Source organism: Triturus cristatus, chromosome 9 (genome assembly GCF_964204655.1).
Source record: "Triturus cristatus chromosome 9, aTriCri1.1, whole genome shotgun sequence".
In the NCBI taxonomy this organism is placed as follows: domain Eukaryota; kingdom Metazoa; phylum Chordata; class Amphibia; order Caudata; family Salamandridae; genus Triturus; species Triturus cristatus.
In genome coordinates, this window is record NC_140592.1 from 1149314728 (window position 1) to 1149332979 (window position 18252).

General features: G+C 44.9%; 1 protein-coding gene across 3 annotated transcripts in view; it reads right to left on the minus strand.

Moving 5' to 3' along the window:
• Window positions 1-18252, minus strand: part of ZNF106 (zinc finger protein 106) — a 387174-nt gene that overhangs the window by 93816 nt on the left and 275106 nt on the right. For all 3 annotated transcript variants that reach the window (XM_085627097.1, XM_085627096.1, XM_085627098.1), the window contains exons 16-17: window positions 13297-13413; window positions 10938-11129 (exon numbers count right to left, since the gene is read on the minus strand). In XM_085627097.1, coding sequence (XP_085483223.1) covers window positions 10938-11129; window positions 13297-13413 — 309 coding nt within the window. The remainder of the gene's footprint in view (window positions 1-10937; window positions 11130-13296; window positions 13414-18252) is intronic.

An 18252-nucleotide genomic window follows, 5' to 3' on the forward strand; every position in this document is an offset into this window, starting at 1 on the left:
AAAGTATCATTCAAAGTAGTCAAGGAGACCCCTGAGCCCCGCATGGCCCTCTGGTAAGCATTGGAAATGCTGTCTGTCCTGTCTGTCCTCAAAATGGCCTCTGATGACCCTTGCAATTTTTCCTTGGTCCCTGTGTCTTTGGCCATCCAAATCCACTCTCTTGATACCAGTGGGGTAGGTGCCTGCCCCATGCACGCTGCACCCTTGTGCCTGTGAGTGACAACTCCAGCATCTAGTTACAGACTTTGCCTGACCTGAAGATGGATTCCGGCTGAATATCCCTGGCATCAAAACGTGCTATATCTACTTCCCTAACCAGATCTTCCAGTGATACAACCTACGTGGCCACTGCTTCTACTAGAAGTAAAGTAGAATATAGTAGCGTGTTGCACAGTAGCTGTGTGGTTATATCTGTGTACACAATTAGAGGTCCCCGTCCTCTAGCCAGTAGGTGTGGTTGGTAATGCGACCTGGACTGGTACTGCTGCTGAGTTGCCCAGTAAGGGGTTTGAACTCTCTGCTGGTAAGGGCGACGATAGTAGGGACTGAACTTGCAGCGAAAGTCTCGGCACTTCTCAAGCCCTACTGCTTTGAGGGTATCTAGCTCGGATTTCATTTTTAGCCATTTCATCATCCGCATAAGTACCGAACAATAAACTTCAGTTGAATGGCAGCTTCAGAATTCTGTGCTGTGCCTCAGGTTGAATAACCGTCAGTCAGAGCCAGGCAGAGCACAGTGCACAGATTCCATTGGAGTACCAATGTGCTGCCAGATTAGAAACATTGCTGGCTGCGTAGATAACTTGGTTAGCCACCAAACCACCATCATGCATGATCTCTTGAAGGTCTTGACAGTACCCCTTTGATAATTTTTCAGCAAATCTGGAAATAGGGTCCCATAGAGTTCTGGCTTACCTCCCTAATAATGCAGAGGCTCTGGTAACTTTCATGGAGGATGCAGAGGTGTTGCACATCTTTTTGCCCAGAGAGTCCGTTTGTTTAATGTTCTTATCAAAGTGCACTGTCGATGAGGACGCCCCTGATAGAGCCTTCCTGACAGCAGCTATTATCACTGAATCAGGTGGTGGATCAGATCTGAGAAAGAGAGGGTCTTGGTAAGGGGCTTTGCACTTCATGATGTGTGAAGGAGAAGCCCCTACCGGTGTGAGAAAAGTCTGCATAGCTGGCTCTAAAAGACCAAGGACGAGCAGTAGCATTGGGATGGATGAAGCTCTGTGATGTAATGTTTCATATCACAGAAGCCAACGTGACCGGAGCAGGTATGTCAATATTTAGTTTGGTCGCCCCTCTGATTAGAACTTCACTAAACGTGATGAGGTCCTTGCTGTAGGTGACACTGACAGAGTGAGAAGTGGCAGTGGACTATGAGGGAGACTATGTCGGTCTCTGCGGGATCTTGATGGGTGAGATCTAGATGGTGTACGTCTGAGAGTTGTTCTAGATCTTAATCTTAGACCAAAATGTCTCACAGGACCTAACGGATAAAATGCCCTTCCAGTTGGTTTTGGCTAGTAGTGCATTGTGAACTTGTGCTCTAACCTCCACATTGCGTCCTGCAAGATGTCAAAGAATGTATAAAAAAAGCAGTGGTGGGAGCATTGGCCACAGTGAAATGGGCCCTCAGTCGTTCTGGAGGTTGCTTTTTGGCCGATACATGGCAGTTATAATCCAAAGCACTCTCCATTTTGACTTGCCTTTCTTTGCCCCAGAGAAACCCACATACATCTGATCGTCCCACCTTTGGTCTTTGCCGTAGTCGCAGTAACAGCTTAAACCTCTACTTGGGTCCAACCGATAGAGTCTCTTGTCCTCTTTCGAGGGGTGAACAGGGCAGAGAACTTTGCCCAACTGACAAGGAGTCACAACTTTTGGAAAGAAGGCTGCCTTGTTCCTCAGAACCTGTTTGTCCAGAAACAAGTGGTGTAGGGAGACTACATTGAGAGAGCCTGGAGCTTCTTCATGCAATAAGCTGAAGTGATTGAAGAGGAAGACAGACTTTAGGCTCACAAGGTCACAAGCAGCTGCATATTGGTTTGCAAGGAGATCACATGAGAAATTCAGGTCCCATAGCGGCAGCACAAACGGTTTGGGAGGGAACACATGTGTCAAGACTTTAAGGAAACATATCACAATAGGTGATTTAAAACAAGGACGGTTGGTCTGGTGTTAGAACTGGCACTTACTGGTTGAATAAGGCAATGCCCCAGCCAAGCAAAACCAAGCCCTCCTGTCAGGGGTGGGTGAGTACACACGCACACACACACTGTATACCCTGCACTCACCCTTGGGTAGCACACACAAACTGTATACCCTCAACTCAACCTTGGGTAGCTTGGTACTGAGCAGTCAGGCTTACCACAGAGGCAACGTGTAAAGCATTGGCACAGCACTCACTCACCATAAGTACACAGAGCGTCACAAAAGAGACTTCACACAGGATGTATGTAAATAACATTTGTAGTCAACACATTAATCAACTACATGAACATCATGTATTGCAGGGCATAAATCACACCTGGAAATATTAGCAGGACTAGGCCCAACCGTGTTGAAATGACATCAATAATATGCACACGTGGGAAGATTTATTCATCCCCGCCCCCCCAAGAGCACCCTTATGCAGTGCGACGCATTGCCCACCCCAGGTCCATCCAATTAGCAAGCAGTTCTCATAAGTCAGTATCAAACAGTTAGAGGGTGCACCCCGGGTCAGAACTTTATCAGAAATATCTACATACAACAAATTGTAACACTTTTTAGTGGCACTGCAAGCCGAGGCTCCGCTGGTAAAACCAATGTCAACCGTAGTGTTCTTCTGGCAAGAAATCAACACCGCTGGTCAGTGTTGTGGATCACTTGCTGTCCACAGACAGACAGGAAGACAGACACACACCCCAACGGATATCAGACAGGTCCGCAAGGAACACTCTAGCACACATAAGCACTCAGCACCCTAAGGAAGTGCACTGATACCCAGCAGGTTAATTGATAGCACACTGCAGACCCCGTGGCCCAAGCCTCCCTCTAGCTTACCCCAACTGTCCTACGTCCACATATCGAAGATAACCAGCCCTCTCACTGGTTAGTAGGCTGCACACGGCTGAAGTCACATTTAGTAAGGGGAGCAGGTGGAGGTAGGTAACAGGACTAATTGGGAGGCCCTCTGCAAATGGGGGCTTGGCAGCCACTCTGGAAGTTCATCCACAGGATGCGGCGCAGAAGCTGACTGAAGGCAATAGTCGGTGACTCATAAGGCTTCCACAGGGCCTTCCGCGCCAGCCCAGTTCTGCAAAGCACAGCGGGGTCACGCAGTCTCTTGACCTGCTTCCCATTGCTCTCGGAAACGTTTCTTCAACCCAGTCAGTCACTCTCACTACCCAAGCCTGAGCTGAGCAATACTACCTGACACAACAATGTTGTCGGGGGCCGTGTCAGTAGATGGCAGTTGGTCTGCCTAACTGAGGGAACAATCAGTGAATGAGGAATGGAGCAGGGGGAGCCTCTTAGATGAATAAGGCACTCCGTCAGGTACACGTCGATCAAAGTCACACCCAGGCAATCTGGGCACAACGTCTGTTGTGCATTGATATGGGTCGCACCAGACCATTCAGGTCACACACAAGGAAGAGTTGCAAATTCTCCACCTCCCTGGAAATGAGGCGAAACGTCCGGTGCATGTTAATATGGATCACACCAGACAATTCCCATCACACACAACAAAGAGTTGTGAAGAATGTACGTCCTTGGAGATGAGGAACAACGCCTGGTGCGTTTTGATACTATTCGCACCAGGCAATTCCGGTCACACACACTGGCGCAAGTTCAGCAATGCCTCACGAGGTAGGATAAAACACTACTATGGTTAAGCCCCCACTTCTGAGGGCCGCAAACTGTGAATTGGAAACCGCAAGCAATGAGCATTGTCGGCACTTCGCACAAGAGATGTGGAATGATCCATGAAGCATGCCACGGTGGATCCCGCAACTGGTGAATCCGCTTACCACCAACAAGACACTTATGCGTGGCAAAGCTCCATGTTGGAAGATGCCGGCTGCAGCTGTCATTTGTGATTAACCAGATACCGCCAGCTGAGCTTGTCTGCCATGGCACTTATGGGTTCCACCAAGTGGTTCACAATCGGGGTGGTGCCCTGACATGCCAAACACCTCCAAAGGCACAAAGCCTCCTGGCACTGGACCCAGAATCCCACGTCGCTCTACCTGTTGAAGCACCACATGGTGGTTGTGTTTTCATGGAACCTGTACCAGCCTCTCCCTGATAGATGGTAGGAAGGCCTTCAATGTCAGACAAATGGCCTGCAACTTCAACTGACTAATATAGAGCTAAGCTTCAGCTGAAAAACAGAGTCCTCTAGTCTGTACCTTTCCCAGATGACCTCTCCAATCTAGCAGTGATACCTCCGTCACCACAGTCTGGGTGGGGAAGGGAGAAGGGTCCTGCCGGTGATCAGGTTGCAGTTGAGCAGCCTCCAAGTAGATCTTAGGCAGTCTCTTTCGAAACCCGAATGTCATCAGACAGGTATCCCTGGTACTGGGCCAATGGGAACTTCCAACCCCAAGGCAGAGCCTGCATATGCCATCTGATGAGGAGGACAAGCAGGATGCAGGAGGATAAAAGGACAAAAAGTCTCAGACCTGCTCTCACTGAGTTCCAGGACCAAGGGTGAAACATTGGGATCATATCCCAAATGTCCTTGGCTCATTGCAACAAAGCTCCTATAAAAAACAAACGTTTCTGTGAGGGAGACAGTTGTGACTTTGGCTCGGTGACTGAGAACTCTGACAATGTTAAGTTTGCCACTGTCTGGAGGAGGTCTATGATGGGAGTGTGGTGACCCCAGCTTCAACAGCCAGTAGTCGAGGTATGGTAAGTCTGGAATCTCCTAACACTGCCATCAGAGGGGCACTGGTCTGGCCAAAAGGGAGCATGGCAAACTGAAAATGTTCTTGGAAACCTCGAACCACAAGTGAGGTCTGTGGGACTGCAGGACAGGCACATGACTGTACACATCCTATCCTACAGGTCCGAATTTACCATCTAGTTGCCCACTTCCAGGGCAGACAAAACCTGGGCCAGTGTGAGTATTTTGAATTTGTCCTTCCCCAGGAAGGCATTCAGAAGGTGAAAAACTAAAATAGGACAACAGCCTCTATTGTTTTTCAGCACCTGGAAAAAAATGGGAGTAACAACCTGCCCCCTATTTCAGAGTCAGCAATCCTCTCAATGACTCCCCTGAATATGAGAGCTTGCACCTCTTGCAGCAAGATGGATAAGTCATCCTTTGAGAGATGCTCTGGTGTGGGAGGAAGTTGTGACGGGTAGGAAAGGAATAGAAGGGCACAGTCCTACTGAATGAATTTCAGGAGCCAAAAGGTTAGATGTGATGGATTTCCACCCCAAGTAAAAAAGTATTGGATCCGGTCTTCCAAAGGGAGGTCCACCGCTAAGGATGAACCAAAACGGTTTGCAGGGTAGAAAGACTAGGAAGATCAATGCTGCTGGTAACCTGTGTGTTTCTTATCCCTCTCCACCATAGCACATGGATGACTGCAGTGGGGGTGGGGGCCCTTGGCATGGCCATTACACCGACCATCTGGAGTAGCCATGGAAGAATTATATCGATGGGAAAAGTGTCTGGCAGGGGGTCAAGAGGCCTTAAGAACATGCTGTGGCCCAGCTTACCATAAAGCCAAGCCCGTTTTTTCGTCGAATAGGCGGGATGCATGGAAAGGAATATCCATAAGGGATGCCTGCACATCTCCGGAAACACCTGTGGAGCACATCCACACAAGGTGAGTGGAGTACCACACTAGCGTCAACTGCTCATCACAAGCAATCAATAGTAGTTTGAGAAAGTGCCTCTTTGACAAGGTTAGCCCCCCCCACTTTTCGCCTGGAACATGATGTGGTTTTGATTAAAAGTGCACAGGGTCCCTGCCAACAAGGTCCCCTGTGCCAGAGCTCCTTCCCTAAAACTCTACCATGATTGGCAACTTCAGCCCCCCTGTAAGGCCCTAGTAAACGGTACCTCTGGTACCTAGGGAACGGGGACCGAAGAGGTTCCCCTGGCGACCACTCATCAAGACCATGCAAACTGCCACTGCAGCCTGCATGCTTTGGTAAAGACAAAAACAACAAAATTGACATGGCACACTGCCTGTGTGCCATGTCAAAGCAGCACTACCTATGGTATGGGTAAGTCACCCTTTTAGCAGGCCTTACAAACCCTAAGGCAGGGTACACTATCTAAGGTGTGGGCATATCCTCATGAGCAGATATGCCCCTACAATATTTAAGTCTATTCTTAATATTGTAAATGTCAGGGAAGCCAGACAGTACATGGGCTGGAAACTCGACAACTCTAGTCTCCCAGCCCCACGATAGCTTCACTGAACCCAGGAGTGTTTGTTACCAAACAACTCCTATTAATAAACTCACACTGATGCCAGTGTTGGATTTATTAAAACATATACTCTGAGTGCACCACAGACATGCACCCTGAAAACCTACCAACCCTGGTGTGGTTTGCCTGGCTTTAGGCAGCCTGCCACCATCGGACAGGTTGCTGGACGCCTGGGTTGAGAGCCCCTACTCTGAGGACAGAAACAAAGCCCATCCTGGGCAGAGGTGTTGCACCTCCTCCCCCAGGATGGGCACAGTGCTCGAGAGGGAAGCCTCAAAGGCCTTGCTGCCTTAATAATGCACCCCCAGCCTCTGCTGGTAGCTGCAGATGGCAGCCCCCGGTTCAAAGCCCCACTTTGGCGGAAGAACCAGTGGGGAAACTTAGTGAGAAAAGGTGGTGTGCCCCCCTAAGCCAATTCCACCCCTCAGGTGCTGGAGGCAAAGTGAAGCACATTTTTCAGTGACCACTATCTTGAAGATGGTGGGACTTAAACAATCAGGGCGAGGGCTATGCCCCCCTCCCACTGGAGGGTGGCATACTAGAGGGCGTAGAAACCCCGGGAACGGAACCCATTGGTCCCTACCGGTTACTCTTCTGTAATACACCTAAATCTACTATTGAGGTGGAACGCCCAGACCCTGAAATACGATTCCTGATTACCTACGAAGCCTAGACTCCAAAGAGTCGCAACAGCAAGAAAGAAAGAAGAAGGACCATTGACTGACTTGGCACCAGTCCTGCCAGCCTGTCTGCTGCCTTTCGTGCTTGCTACCAAATGTTGACTCATCCCGCAGGCCCAGCAACCTCCAAAACCCTGGGAGGACTGCCTGACTTCAATAAAGATCAAGAACTCCCATGGACAGCAGATCTGTCTAGAAGAAACCAACTTTAAAGAACCAGAGTTCTGCCCTGAGGAACCGCGAAAGGACCCACATCTGCACCTGAGGCCCACGACCAGAGTCCACCGTGGGTTGACCCCTGCCGGACTCTAGCTCGACGCATGCAGCCTCAATCCGAAGACTCCCCCTGACCTGCCCAGTAAGCTGTTCCCGATGAAAAAGAACACCTCTGCACCCGAAGCCCCTGGGCCTTTGGGAGCTTGACCAAGGGTGCCGCTACGTTCCCTAGCATCAGAACTTACCTGGGCAGCTGTGGGTTTTCTTCGTTCAGCCTCCTAGACAGTGCCTGCAGCCTCTTTTCAAAACCAATCTCCCCATTGATTTGCATTATGGGGTGTTGACGCTGTGTTGGCACTGTGCACCAGGCCACCCCTGTGCCACTGAGGGTGTAAGATTGGTGCTGCCTTGTGACCCCGTGCTTACATTAACTCCAAGAGATCGACCCCTGACACCACTTCACTCTCTTGTGAGCAGAACATCTTCAATCACCCCCAGGCTCCATTGGTTAATGTTGGGCGCCCGACCCCGAATTTAACCTCTACACCCGGCCGCCCCTGTGCTGCTGGTGGTGTACTCTTGGTACTAATTTGAAACTTGCCTGAAGACTGGATTTGGAAATCATGTACTTACCTTTAAAACTGCATACTTGTTTTCCTCCCTTAGGTTAACATTGCTAAACTGAAAAACTGCACTGTGTCCACTTTTTAAAGTGAAAAGTATTTTTGTTGAAAATGTATTTACCTTTTAACGTACATCTTGGTCTTAAAATAAATCTTGAAAGAAGCTTATTTTTATAAAATTGGTGGGGCTCTCCTTTTTGAGTCACATGTCATTTATTAGTCACTGAGAGCATAACAAATGTCTTAAACTACTCTGTCTTATGCTAAAGGCTGCTCGAAAACACTAGCACAAATAGTGCCCTTGGGTTTACATTGAGCCCTGTAGACTTCTGGGGGAATCTCTGGACTCTTTACACGATATAACCAATTATAGGTATATCACGTACGCTTCCTACAATTATCCAGGGCAGCACAAATGATTTTGAATGGTTTGAGTAAGGGAGGTCCTAAATTGTTCTGAGACTGCTGGCAAGATCTTGCTGACGATGTCCCAGAAGGTATGTGTAGATCGCCCTCATAAGCAAACTGTGTTGATCCACCTTAAGGTTAGGCTGGCAGAAGAGAACACTTGTTTGCCGAACTCCTAAATCTGTTTCGGCTCCCTATCCAGGGAGTGTCACAGGTAATGTATTAGAATTCACCTTTCTGGTGGAAGCTTGGACCACCAAACTTTCAGAAGTAGGATGCTGTGTAAGAAAATCAGGATTTCCAGGCAGCGGTCCCTGGCATCTGGCCATCGGTTTGTTTGCAAGTGGGAAGGAGCCCATCAGCTGTGAGCTAGGGCCTTGCTGACTGAGAGTAAGGGATCGGAGGAAGCAAGCCAAGGTTGTAGGATTTCTGTGAGGACTTTAGGACTAAATACAACAGAAGGTAGTTGTAGGTCAAGGATCTCAGTAGCTTGTAAAATTACCACAGCAAAGGGAGCACTGTTTTTCATTGGCGGCCCCATCAGGTTGTGGAGGGGAAATCAATCCTGTACCAAGACAGGTGTCAAATCCACTAGCCTCATGAATCTCATGTTAGAAAGAGAAACAAAAAGATGATGAAGCCTCTGAGGATGGCTGAAGTAGTGATACACTGTCTGAATCATGCTGTACGGGTACCCAGTGTGCGGTACTGGAGTCAGAGCGCAACCTTGGTCGGGGTTGAGATGGATTCAGTTCGGGGTCAGATGTCAGAATTGGCACCAGTGATGTCTGGACCAGTATCAAAGAAAAAGGGACTGGTACAGGTCTGCAGCTGGAATGGGAGTCAGAATTAGAGTTAGTGCAGAACTCGAGACTAGTTCTAGGTGTCAGATGGCAATGATGACTGATTTGTCTGGAGGCAACCGGACTAGAGGCCCCTCTAGATCTTTATGGTTTAAAGGTATCCCAGAGGGAGCTAAGAGTGCCAAAAATATGCTGCATGGTCTCCTTAAAAGCTTTCACCTTTTGCAACGTCGCCGATGACCCATGGAACTATGGCCGGATTGTGAACAATTGCAGAATCCGCTCCTCAACGGAGAATTGGGAGTGAGATCGAGTGGCATCTGGATGCCCTTGAGACTTCGCTTTAGATAGAGAGTGGCGGGATGGGGTCAAGTTCCACTTCTAATTTTCCTCTTCAATTTGGACTTTGACTAACTAGATGACTTCAGCCACAAAGAAGACCTGTCATGCGACTGCTCTCAACAGCGGGAGTGGGTGCGCCCCATCGACTTGGAGTAGGACTTACCCAAGGTCAGTGACTTCTATGTTCAGCAAAGTACAGATCTGCTTCACAGTCCCGGATCCTTGTGTAATGAGTTGTGCACTGAGCCCGAACACAAAAGGCACACCTCACGCAGTTCTTTTACTGACAACTGTTTTCAACAATCCCAGCATGGCTAGATTGCTGTTTTAGGTGAGGACATTGTTCACTTGCACAATGGCGTTCGATTTGAAAAGTCCCTAATCTGAAGAAAGAGAGCGGAGCTCCTGATCCGTGTCGAAGGCGCAGAAAGAAAGGGGCAGTACAATAACATACAAGGTCTAAACACAGAAGGCATCAGAAAGAGGCCACCAAATTAACTGATGTGACTGTAACACTTGTTAGGCTTATTATTTTATACAGATTGACAAGAAGTACATAAATTCAATATTCTTACTTTGTGTGCATTACGTGTGCTGTGCCTTACCAGTGTGAATCATGCTTGAAATATGGACTACAAACAGCTAAGTGTTTATGACTTGTTTTGAGCTTTATTATTTTATAATTGCTCTATGGTGGCGAACGACCTTTACAATGTGGTCGTTACACCGCGATACATTTACATCGTGGTCATTACAACTCAAGTCGTTACAACGACTTGCGCTGGATGGCGCTATACACTAAGGAATAGTATGATTTACTATTTCAACACCTTCCCCACTGTTACGTAGGCTGGAGTTGGAATAGTAAATCATACTATTATTAAGTCCAGCGCCTCTAGCACAAGTCGTTGAAACGACTTGCGTTGTAATAACTGCGATGTAACGTACCGCGATGTAAATGATCGCCTTGTAACGTCACATATTCCTCTATGGTTCTTATTGTTTATTACTGCGACACATTTTCATCCTTGAAAAATCCTGAAGGTATCCCCCAAGGGACAAAAAACATGCTGGATTTTTTAAAAATCAATCCATAACACCCATGTTTCCAACAACAAGCGTTTCATTTAGAAAAATATGAAGAATAATAGACTCTCATATCAATGATGGCTTGTTAAGAGAAATGTTGCAAAAAGCCTTGTGATTATCACTGCGAAAAGGGATCCCCCCTGTCCACCTTATGTGAATAACATAATATTTAGAAATAAAACAAAAACGTGTTATAGTATTTCCTACTAGCCAATGGCACAAGACTAATAATTCCTATTTAATATTATCCAAGATAAAGTGTTTAGCAATTTTTAAAAAGTACACATTTTCCTTTACTATACATAAAAAAATAGTGGCAGTAAGCATTTACCTTCATACAGAGCACAGTTTTACTGTGGCCCTCAAGGGTGCGTAGAAGCAGACCATTTTGAGCGTCCCGGACACTGATGGTACAGTCATAGGAACCTACTAGCAATAATCGACGGGAACCCTCCTGCGCTGAGGCTAGGCAGCTAACTGCCCGAGGACCATGGCACTCAAATGTGTCCAACTGTTTGCCACTCTGGGAAATAAAATTCAAGAAAAACATTAGATCTAGTAAATAGGCTATTTACAAAAACCATTGTTTACGCTGTAATTATTGCTAAAGGACCAAATGGTAAGGAAATAATAGATGTTTGCATTCAGACTGTGAAAAAGCAGAACTATTAGTCACTGTATTCTGGAAATGTTTATTTAGGCTACAACTCTTTAGAATTTGAGAATTAGTGTGGAGGTATGGAAAACACATAATCCAGAAGCTTGCATAAGCTCTTTCCAAGCACATACATAATTTGGTCCATGTATGCCATACCTTAAGATAATGAATTAATTCAGTGTAAGACCAAATAAGATAAATTATTGGAAGACGCTGATTATTTGACTACATGGAATAAGGAACACCTCAACAATAAATGAGTCCGTCCTAGTAGGGTTGGCTAATAAGTGCAAAGACAACATCTCCCAATCACAACACGGAGGAGGAGTTACTATAGCACACTTGAAAAAAGATTTGAATTAAACATTTGTCTATACAAGCAACTGTACTCCAATATAGATATTCCAAACTAGTTTGCGGCAATATGTGCACTCAGCAGAGTTACATGTCTCAGGCCGAAAACTGAGAAAGGAGTTAGATTCCCCACTCACTTTGATGGGGATAAAGAAAGCAACATCAGCCCAAGACAAAAAGGGCAAACCCCTAGGTCAGAGACCTTGTTCCGAGATTTTATGTCAAATATCATGATTTGGTGCTCCACAACTGTGGAACTATACAGAGACCAGGCAGAGGAACTTATTTCCCAATGTATGCTTTTAGCAAGCATGGGATGACTTTAGCACATGGCCCTTGATGCCAGGTCAGGCCAAAGTCTAAACACACACACACACACTGCTGTTGTCTGGAATTCTTTGAACTAGCAGATAGGATTAGAGCATCATGTTTAACATTATCACTAGGTGGTAAATTCCGTTCCGCTTGCGGAATTTGGGTACTTTTGCGTTCCGCTTGTTCAGGGCCGGCTTTAGTGTTGGTGGAGCCCTGTGCGACAATGTTTGTTGGCACCACCCCCCCCAATCACCACCTCCACCACGGATTCTCTCACTAGCGCCCTTTAACAGTGACCAAGTCACCATAACCACACTCTCTCAGATGCATTGAATTAGTTATATAGCGCCACTCATACCAGTGCAGGGTGTCCGAGCACTTTGCATCACACACACATTACACAGAGACAATCAATCATGCAGGTGTAAATCAGTGTATCGGAAATGTTGCATACGCCAAAGGACTAAAAGTGTAGGAGTCACACGTCATCCATACTGGTAGGCAGTATAGTTTAAGAGTGCTTGGTGTAGAGAAGCATAAACTCAGAGTCGAAAAAGAACCAGCATAGTTGGGAGTTTTTTTTAATAATAAGAATTGATTCCTAGCCGAATTAACCCTTTTTGCAACATTAATCAATGTTCTAATAATGCATAATTTGCAGTGTGTATGCAGTTCTGGGATGAAAGTTAATAGCTCACTATACTTATATTAGGACTTTTAAGTTATAAATTGCAAAGTAGCAAAAGGATGTCTCTTTTGAAAGCAGTAACCTGCTGATCTGTTTACATCATACGCACTCTGTAATCTACTGGGTACACGTTCTTTGCAGCAGGCATATTAACCCTCTGCACTAACTTCACCCAAGTCAAAACCTCAACTATACAAAATGTTGATCTCTCTCCAGGAAGATAATTGATCACACGAGTTTTCTTGACATTTATGTGAGGCCTGGTAATTGCCGGCGGAAAGAAACGCTGCAGCAGGTGCTTCCAAAGCTTAATAAACTTTCAAACACGGCGCCCCCAGGAAGGCAGCACCCGGTGCGGTGGCACCGGTCGCACCGCCCTAAAGCCGGCCCTGCGCTTGTTTGCGCTTTTAAAATGCGTGTTCGCGTGATATTTCTCCCCGAGCACGCAAACAGCGTTCGCGAACAGGCAAAAAGCACCGCGAACAGGCGGAACAAGCAATTCCGCATGTTCGAGGAACTTTTGCGTGCTCGCAGAGACTTTTTACCGTTTCGCGGAGCTTTGCGTAGAGCGACTTCGCAAATTCCACCCACCCCTAATTATCACACATTTCTTTACAGAGTAATGAAGATTCAAAACACGCATAAGCAGATTTACTTATTAAATAAAATGCTCACCTTAATACTGAAGGTAATGACACAGCCATTTGCCAAACCAGCAAACAGGATTCGCCAACGAGCATGCAGGCATACCACCCGGTCATCAAGCTGGAACTGGTTTGTGCATTCTTGAGTCTGTAAACAGGAGATCAGTAAACGTTTCTGAGTCTAGAATTGACTTTCACTATTTTGTTCAAAACAAAAACTGAGTTCCAGTCTATGTGTAACCAACTTTTAGCCTATGTGTAACCAACTATAATGAGAATAGTTACAAGCCACTTCTCACAGGTAATCATGAAGGGTTGATAACCAAAATATATAGGAAGATATTCATAAATAGTATAGATGCGAGGCAAAGGGGAGCCTGAAATTTGAGAATTTCAAAATGTAGCACCTCTGATAAAGTTCTTCCTTTAAAGTATTTGATGTTTCCCCTGTCTAGTTTATGAGCAAAATCTACTCTTAGTGTAGGTGTTTAACTGATGCATCCATGGCAGACGCTAGAAGGTTGAGGAGAACCGCAGAACACATTTTGACAACAAGTCTGGGAAGTTAGGTGGCTGCACATTTTTCAATATTTTTTTCCATGTTGATTGGTTTGTAGTTGCTTAGGATTTGGAGGTTCAAGTTTGGGTTCTCCAACAAAGGGGTGATTATATAAACTTTAAACAACTTTTAAACACGAAGAATTAATCTGTGGCACACATTGTTAATGTCTCGAAAGCAGATCTGAGCAATAAAGAAGTTCAGTTAGGATGAGACTGAACAGGTTGTTGCACTCCTGGGTACTGCCTAAAGCTTTGTTACACATTAATTGCATTTCAATCTAGTCAATAATTTAGTAATGATAGAAGTACAAGTGGAACCACATAAGCAACATTTCCACTATCTCATATATTCAAACTGTGCTCCCCCGACAAAGGAATCCACATTTATCACCCACTGGTTTTGTATCTAGCCTAGAATAAGTAGGCTGCGTTAAACCCAGAGTCTGAGCATGTGCAATGGTGGGTAAGGGGTGAATCAGAAGGCCCTCAACATGTCATCTCCTAACATTTCAGCTTATTGTGCTGCACCCTCTTATTTCTAAAACAACTGACAATGTACAGGTCCAAGAACTTCAGCCCTTAACCCTTCATCTGTCAATCACCTTTGAATTTACTGGTTTGGGAATGCTTTACATAGGTGCCAAAGACTTCCTTAGCTCTCCATATCAGCGGGTAAGGAGAAGGAGAGAATACTAATAAAATAGTGAGAAGTGTATGTGTGTATGTAGGTATGTGTGTGTAAATAAAAAGGCTATTTACCTTTGGTAAGATATTAGTTACGTACCTGTAACGTTAGTTTTGCAGCTTGAACTCTTCAGATTCACATACTATGCATATATACCGCCATCTAGTGGTTGGAGTCGGAAAGTGGTACTTGTTTTTGAGGTCTCGCTGAGCCCAGCGCTAGCGCTGGCTCGGAGAGACATTTTGTAAGGGACTTTTCAAAGTGCTACCGCTGGCATAGAGCTACAGTGCACGAGGCGTGCACAAGGCGCAAAGCAGCCATATGGTTTTACAGCGCAGCAATGCGCTAGGCCAGCAGGCAGGACTAGTGCGTCATCGTGATCACTTTCGCTTTCACAGCGATCGTGATCGCGATCACTTTAGTGGCTAATGCTTATTTTCCTCAACTCCGCGCTTTACTTTTAAGGTTAAAAGTAAAGCGCGGGTGCTGCGATTATACCAAAAGTAAAGAAATAGAAAAAACATCTATTTCTTTACTTTTGGTATAATCGCGGCACCTGCGCCTTACTTTTAACGTTATAAGTAAAGCACGGGTGCCGCGGCTGCCTGGCCAGCGCTTGTTTTAATTTCATTACAGTAAGTCGAAGTGTGGCTTTCAGCGGATGAAGGGCACTAAAAAAAGAATGGGAACTGTCTTATTGAGTGCAACTCAAGCCTGATTTCACTGTTTAGGAGCAGGTATGTGAAACAAAAAGTAGGGGAACTGTTTTTTAAAAAATGATTTAAAAAATAAAAACTTTAACGTCGTTTCCATTAGATCATGCCCACTATGATTTCTGGTCAAATCTAAATTTAGCATTGTGAAGGGAAAGGCTGCCTGTGAAACATTTCCTGTGCTGAATTCCCTCAACATTTTTCTTTTTTGTCTCACTATTGTGCATAAAATCCAAAAAGCACATTTAGCTCTATTCACATAGCCAACATGCACTCTCAAATAAGGATGCACTAGCAGTTTGTGAAATTTCTGCCGATTATCCGATATTATTTTATCTTTGGAATTTTCTATAGTGCACAGTGACTGAGGTATCAAGGCTCTTAGCATAAATCAAACGAGGCACATGTGTGAGCCTTCCGATTAAGGAAGTGTTTCAGGCAGGCCTAGCTCAAGCCACGGTCGGACTGGCCTGTAGGGCACTCTGGCAGTACCAAAAGAGCTGGTTTAACAGGTCAGTGTGTGTATGGGCTGTTGATTCGGTGTTTGTGGGCCTGTTATGGTCTGTTAAGTCAGTTTTGATTGTTGATTTCCCTAACATTACCCAAAAAATTCTTTATTGAGTTTCTCTCACTGCAGGCTTGATGACAAACTTTGCGTACATCCAGCGCGCCATGAGCGCATTTTCTTTTCAAGCAGCCGGGACAATGGCGTACTTCTTTCCAATGCCATAGGTCTCGCATTGAAATATATTTTTTATGGCATAGGGTGATTGATTGATTTTTCCCAGAAACACATAAAGCTGTTGCCAGGACTCCAACCTGGTCCTCCAGTTCCAAAGACGGCAGCTCTAGGCCACATTTCTCAATGAAACCTCTCCGGCTATGATATGGATAGGTTGTGAATGACCATGCGAGTTGCTAGGAAAAAACTATTTGATTGAAGTATGATCCTTATAACCCTGAACTTTACTGAGGGATGGTGCACATATGAAACGTTCTCTACTTATAGCCAATGGGCATATGCTTAGGGTTGTCGGTTATCTCCATGAAGAGAGCGGGCATCTGTGAAACGGTGTCAATGCTCAGAGGTGGCAAGTACTTTTAAAAAGTTATAAAATATTCAAAAGTTTTATATGATTCTATATTTGGGGAAATATTGCATTTTATCTGTTTTTTCGTTTTGGTATTATTTGTTTCTTGGTGTTCATAATAGATCTCTCACCTTTTGTCTATTTTAGTCTTTGTGTTCTTATGAGAACTAGACAGATTACTCAATAACATTTATTGCTGGAGTTAAATTGTTTTTAAAAAAAATGTCATTCTATTCTTAATCGTGATACCCCAGAACGGCTCTGTGTAATAACTTTAGAGTTGCTGTGCTTTTCATCTTTTTCTATTGTACTTTATTTTGTATTTCCATAAATGTTTAGGTTGCCAAATGTCTCATTGGAGAAGAGTAATAGTTTTAAAATATTTGCTTGTATCCTTTAAATTGTAAGCCGGTGCAAGCCTGTCACAGGGTCCTGCTTTCAGAATACTACAGCAATACTTCAAATAGATGACTTGATGGTGGAAACACTAGTCGAGTAAGCCTGAGTTTTATAGTACTTTCATCATCATTTATAAAGTATAAAACACCTCTGAAGGCAAAAGAGCAAGTCAAATGATAAGAATTTATGTCAAAAAGCAGAAAGTGGTACACGGATTTCCAGCTTTCCAAGCAAAATGCAATTTTAACTTTGGGGTTCTCCCCACACAGACTATGAAAGGCAATTGTTACACTTTCTGTTGATATTTGTTGCCATTACTTGGTGCTAGTGTATATCACCTTATGGGAGCACAAACCCTGAAAGGAATTATCACATACACTTGAAACACAATATCACCTCTAGTCAACACAACGATCTGAATTAAAGTTAGGATGGATGGAAATGCATGGAGGACATCCCACAACTGCAGACTGAAACTTCTCCTTAACTGAAATGACTCCTGCAGTGCAGCTTAATCTACATTATTGATGCGAAGCATATGCCCTCCTTTCATGACGCATTTCTGTTGGTGGTTGCTTTCAATGCTCTACTGTGTTGATGGGCTGCAACCTCGGGCATGTGATTGTTGTTTCCACCCATGACAGAGTACCGTGTTATGCTATTAGTCAAACAGGACCAAAAAAATCCTGCGTGAAAGGATTTGACCTAACCCTGACTCTAAACACCATAACCTTTACTTTAGGTCAAAGCATATTTACTACAGTGTGAAGTTGTAGTTAGAACAGTATGGACATATGTTATCTGATAGCCGGGCCGTCCAACCTCAAGATCTAAAGTTAGCCATATGTGCTTCTAGCAATGATTGCTCATTTGATCTGACACTGAAGCCTTATAATGTCCCCTGTCCTTTACCTTGAAGCACTATGAATGGTTTGTCTCATTCACTTCCCCTTAACTTATGCACCTGATCCTAGATTTCACCCAATCCCCGATTGCCACCTGGTCAGGGAATGTGCCACATGCACCACATTGGGGGCTAAATTTGGCACACTTATAGGACATGGACTGCGCTTGCAGCATCTTTGCATGGTATACATGCAACACAGAATGTAATATTGAAGATGTAATGGATAAGAAACCCATGGAGACAAATCCTTTATGGCGAAAAATCCATTGAGCATTTCAGTGATGATAATCAGAAACAGATGTTGCCCATACTTAAATGACAAACGTATTTAACAGCCCTAACCCTGTTACTAATCTGCACCCCTATACATTAAATCTTAACTCCTTACCCTGCTCCTATTCATAACCCTTAAATTTTTTTAAAGTGACGAAAAACGATGTCATTGCCATAAAAAACAAGCATTGGCATTGCCAATAGGTCTCGCCTTTGGGACCTTATAAGTGTTTAGCCATGCAACAGTTGATGTTGTTGCACCATGGATATTGTACTGCATAACTAAATACTTATAAGGTTCCAAAGGCGAGACTTATTGGCTATGCCAATGCTTGTTACTTTTTAGGTTGAGCTTCAG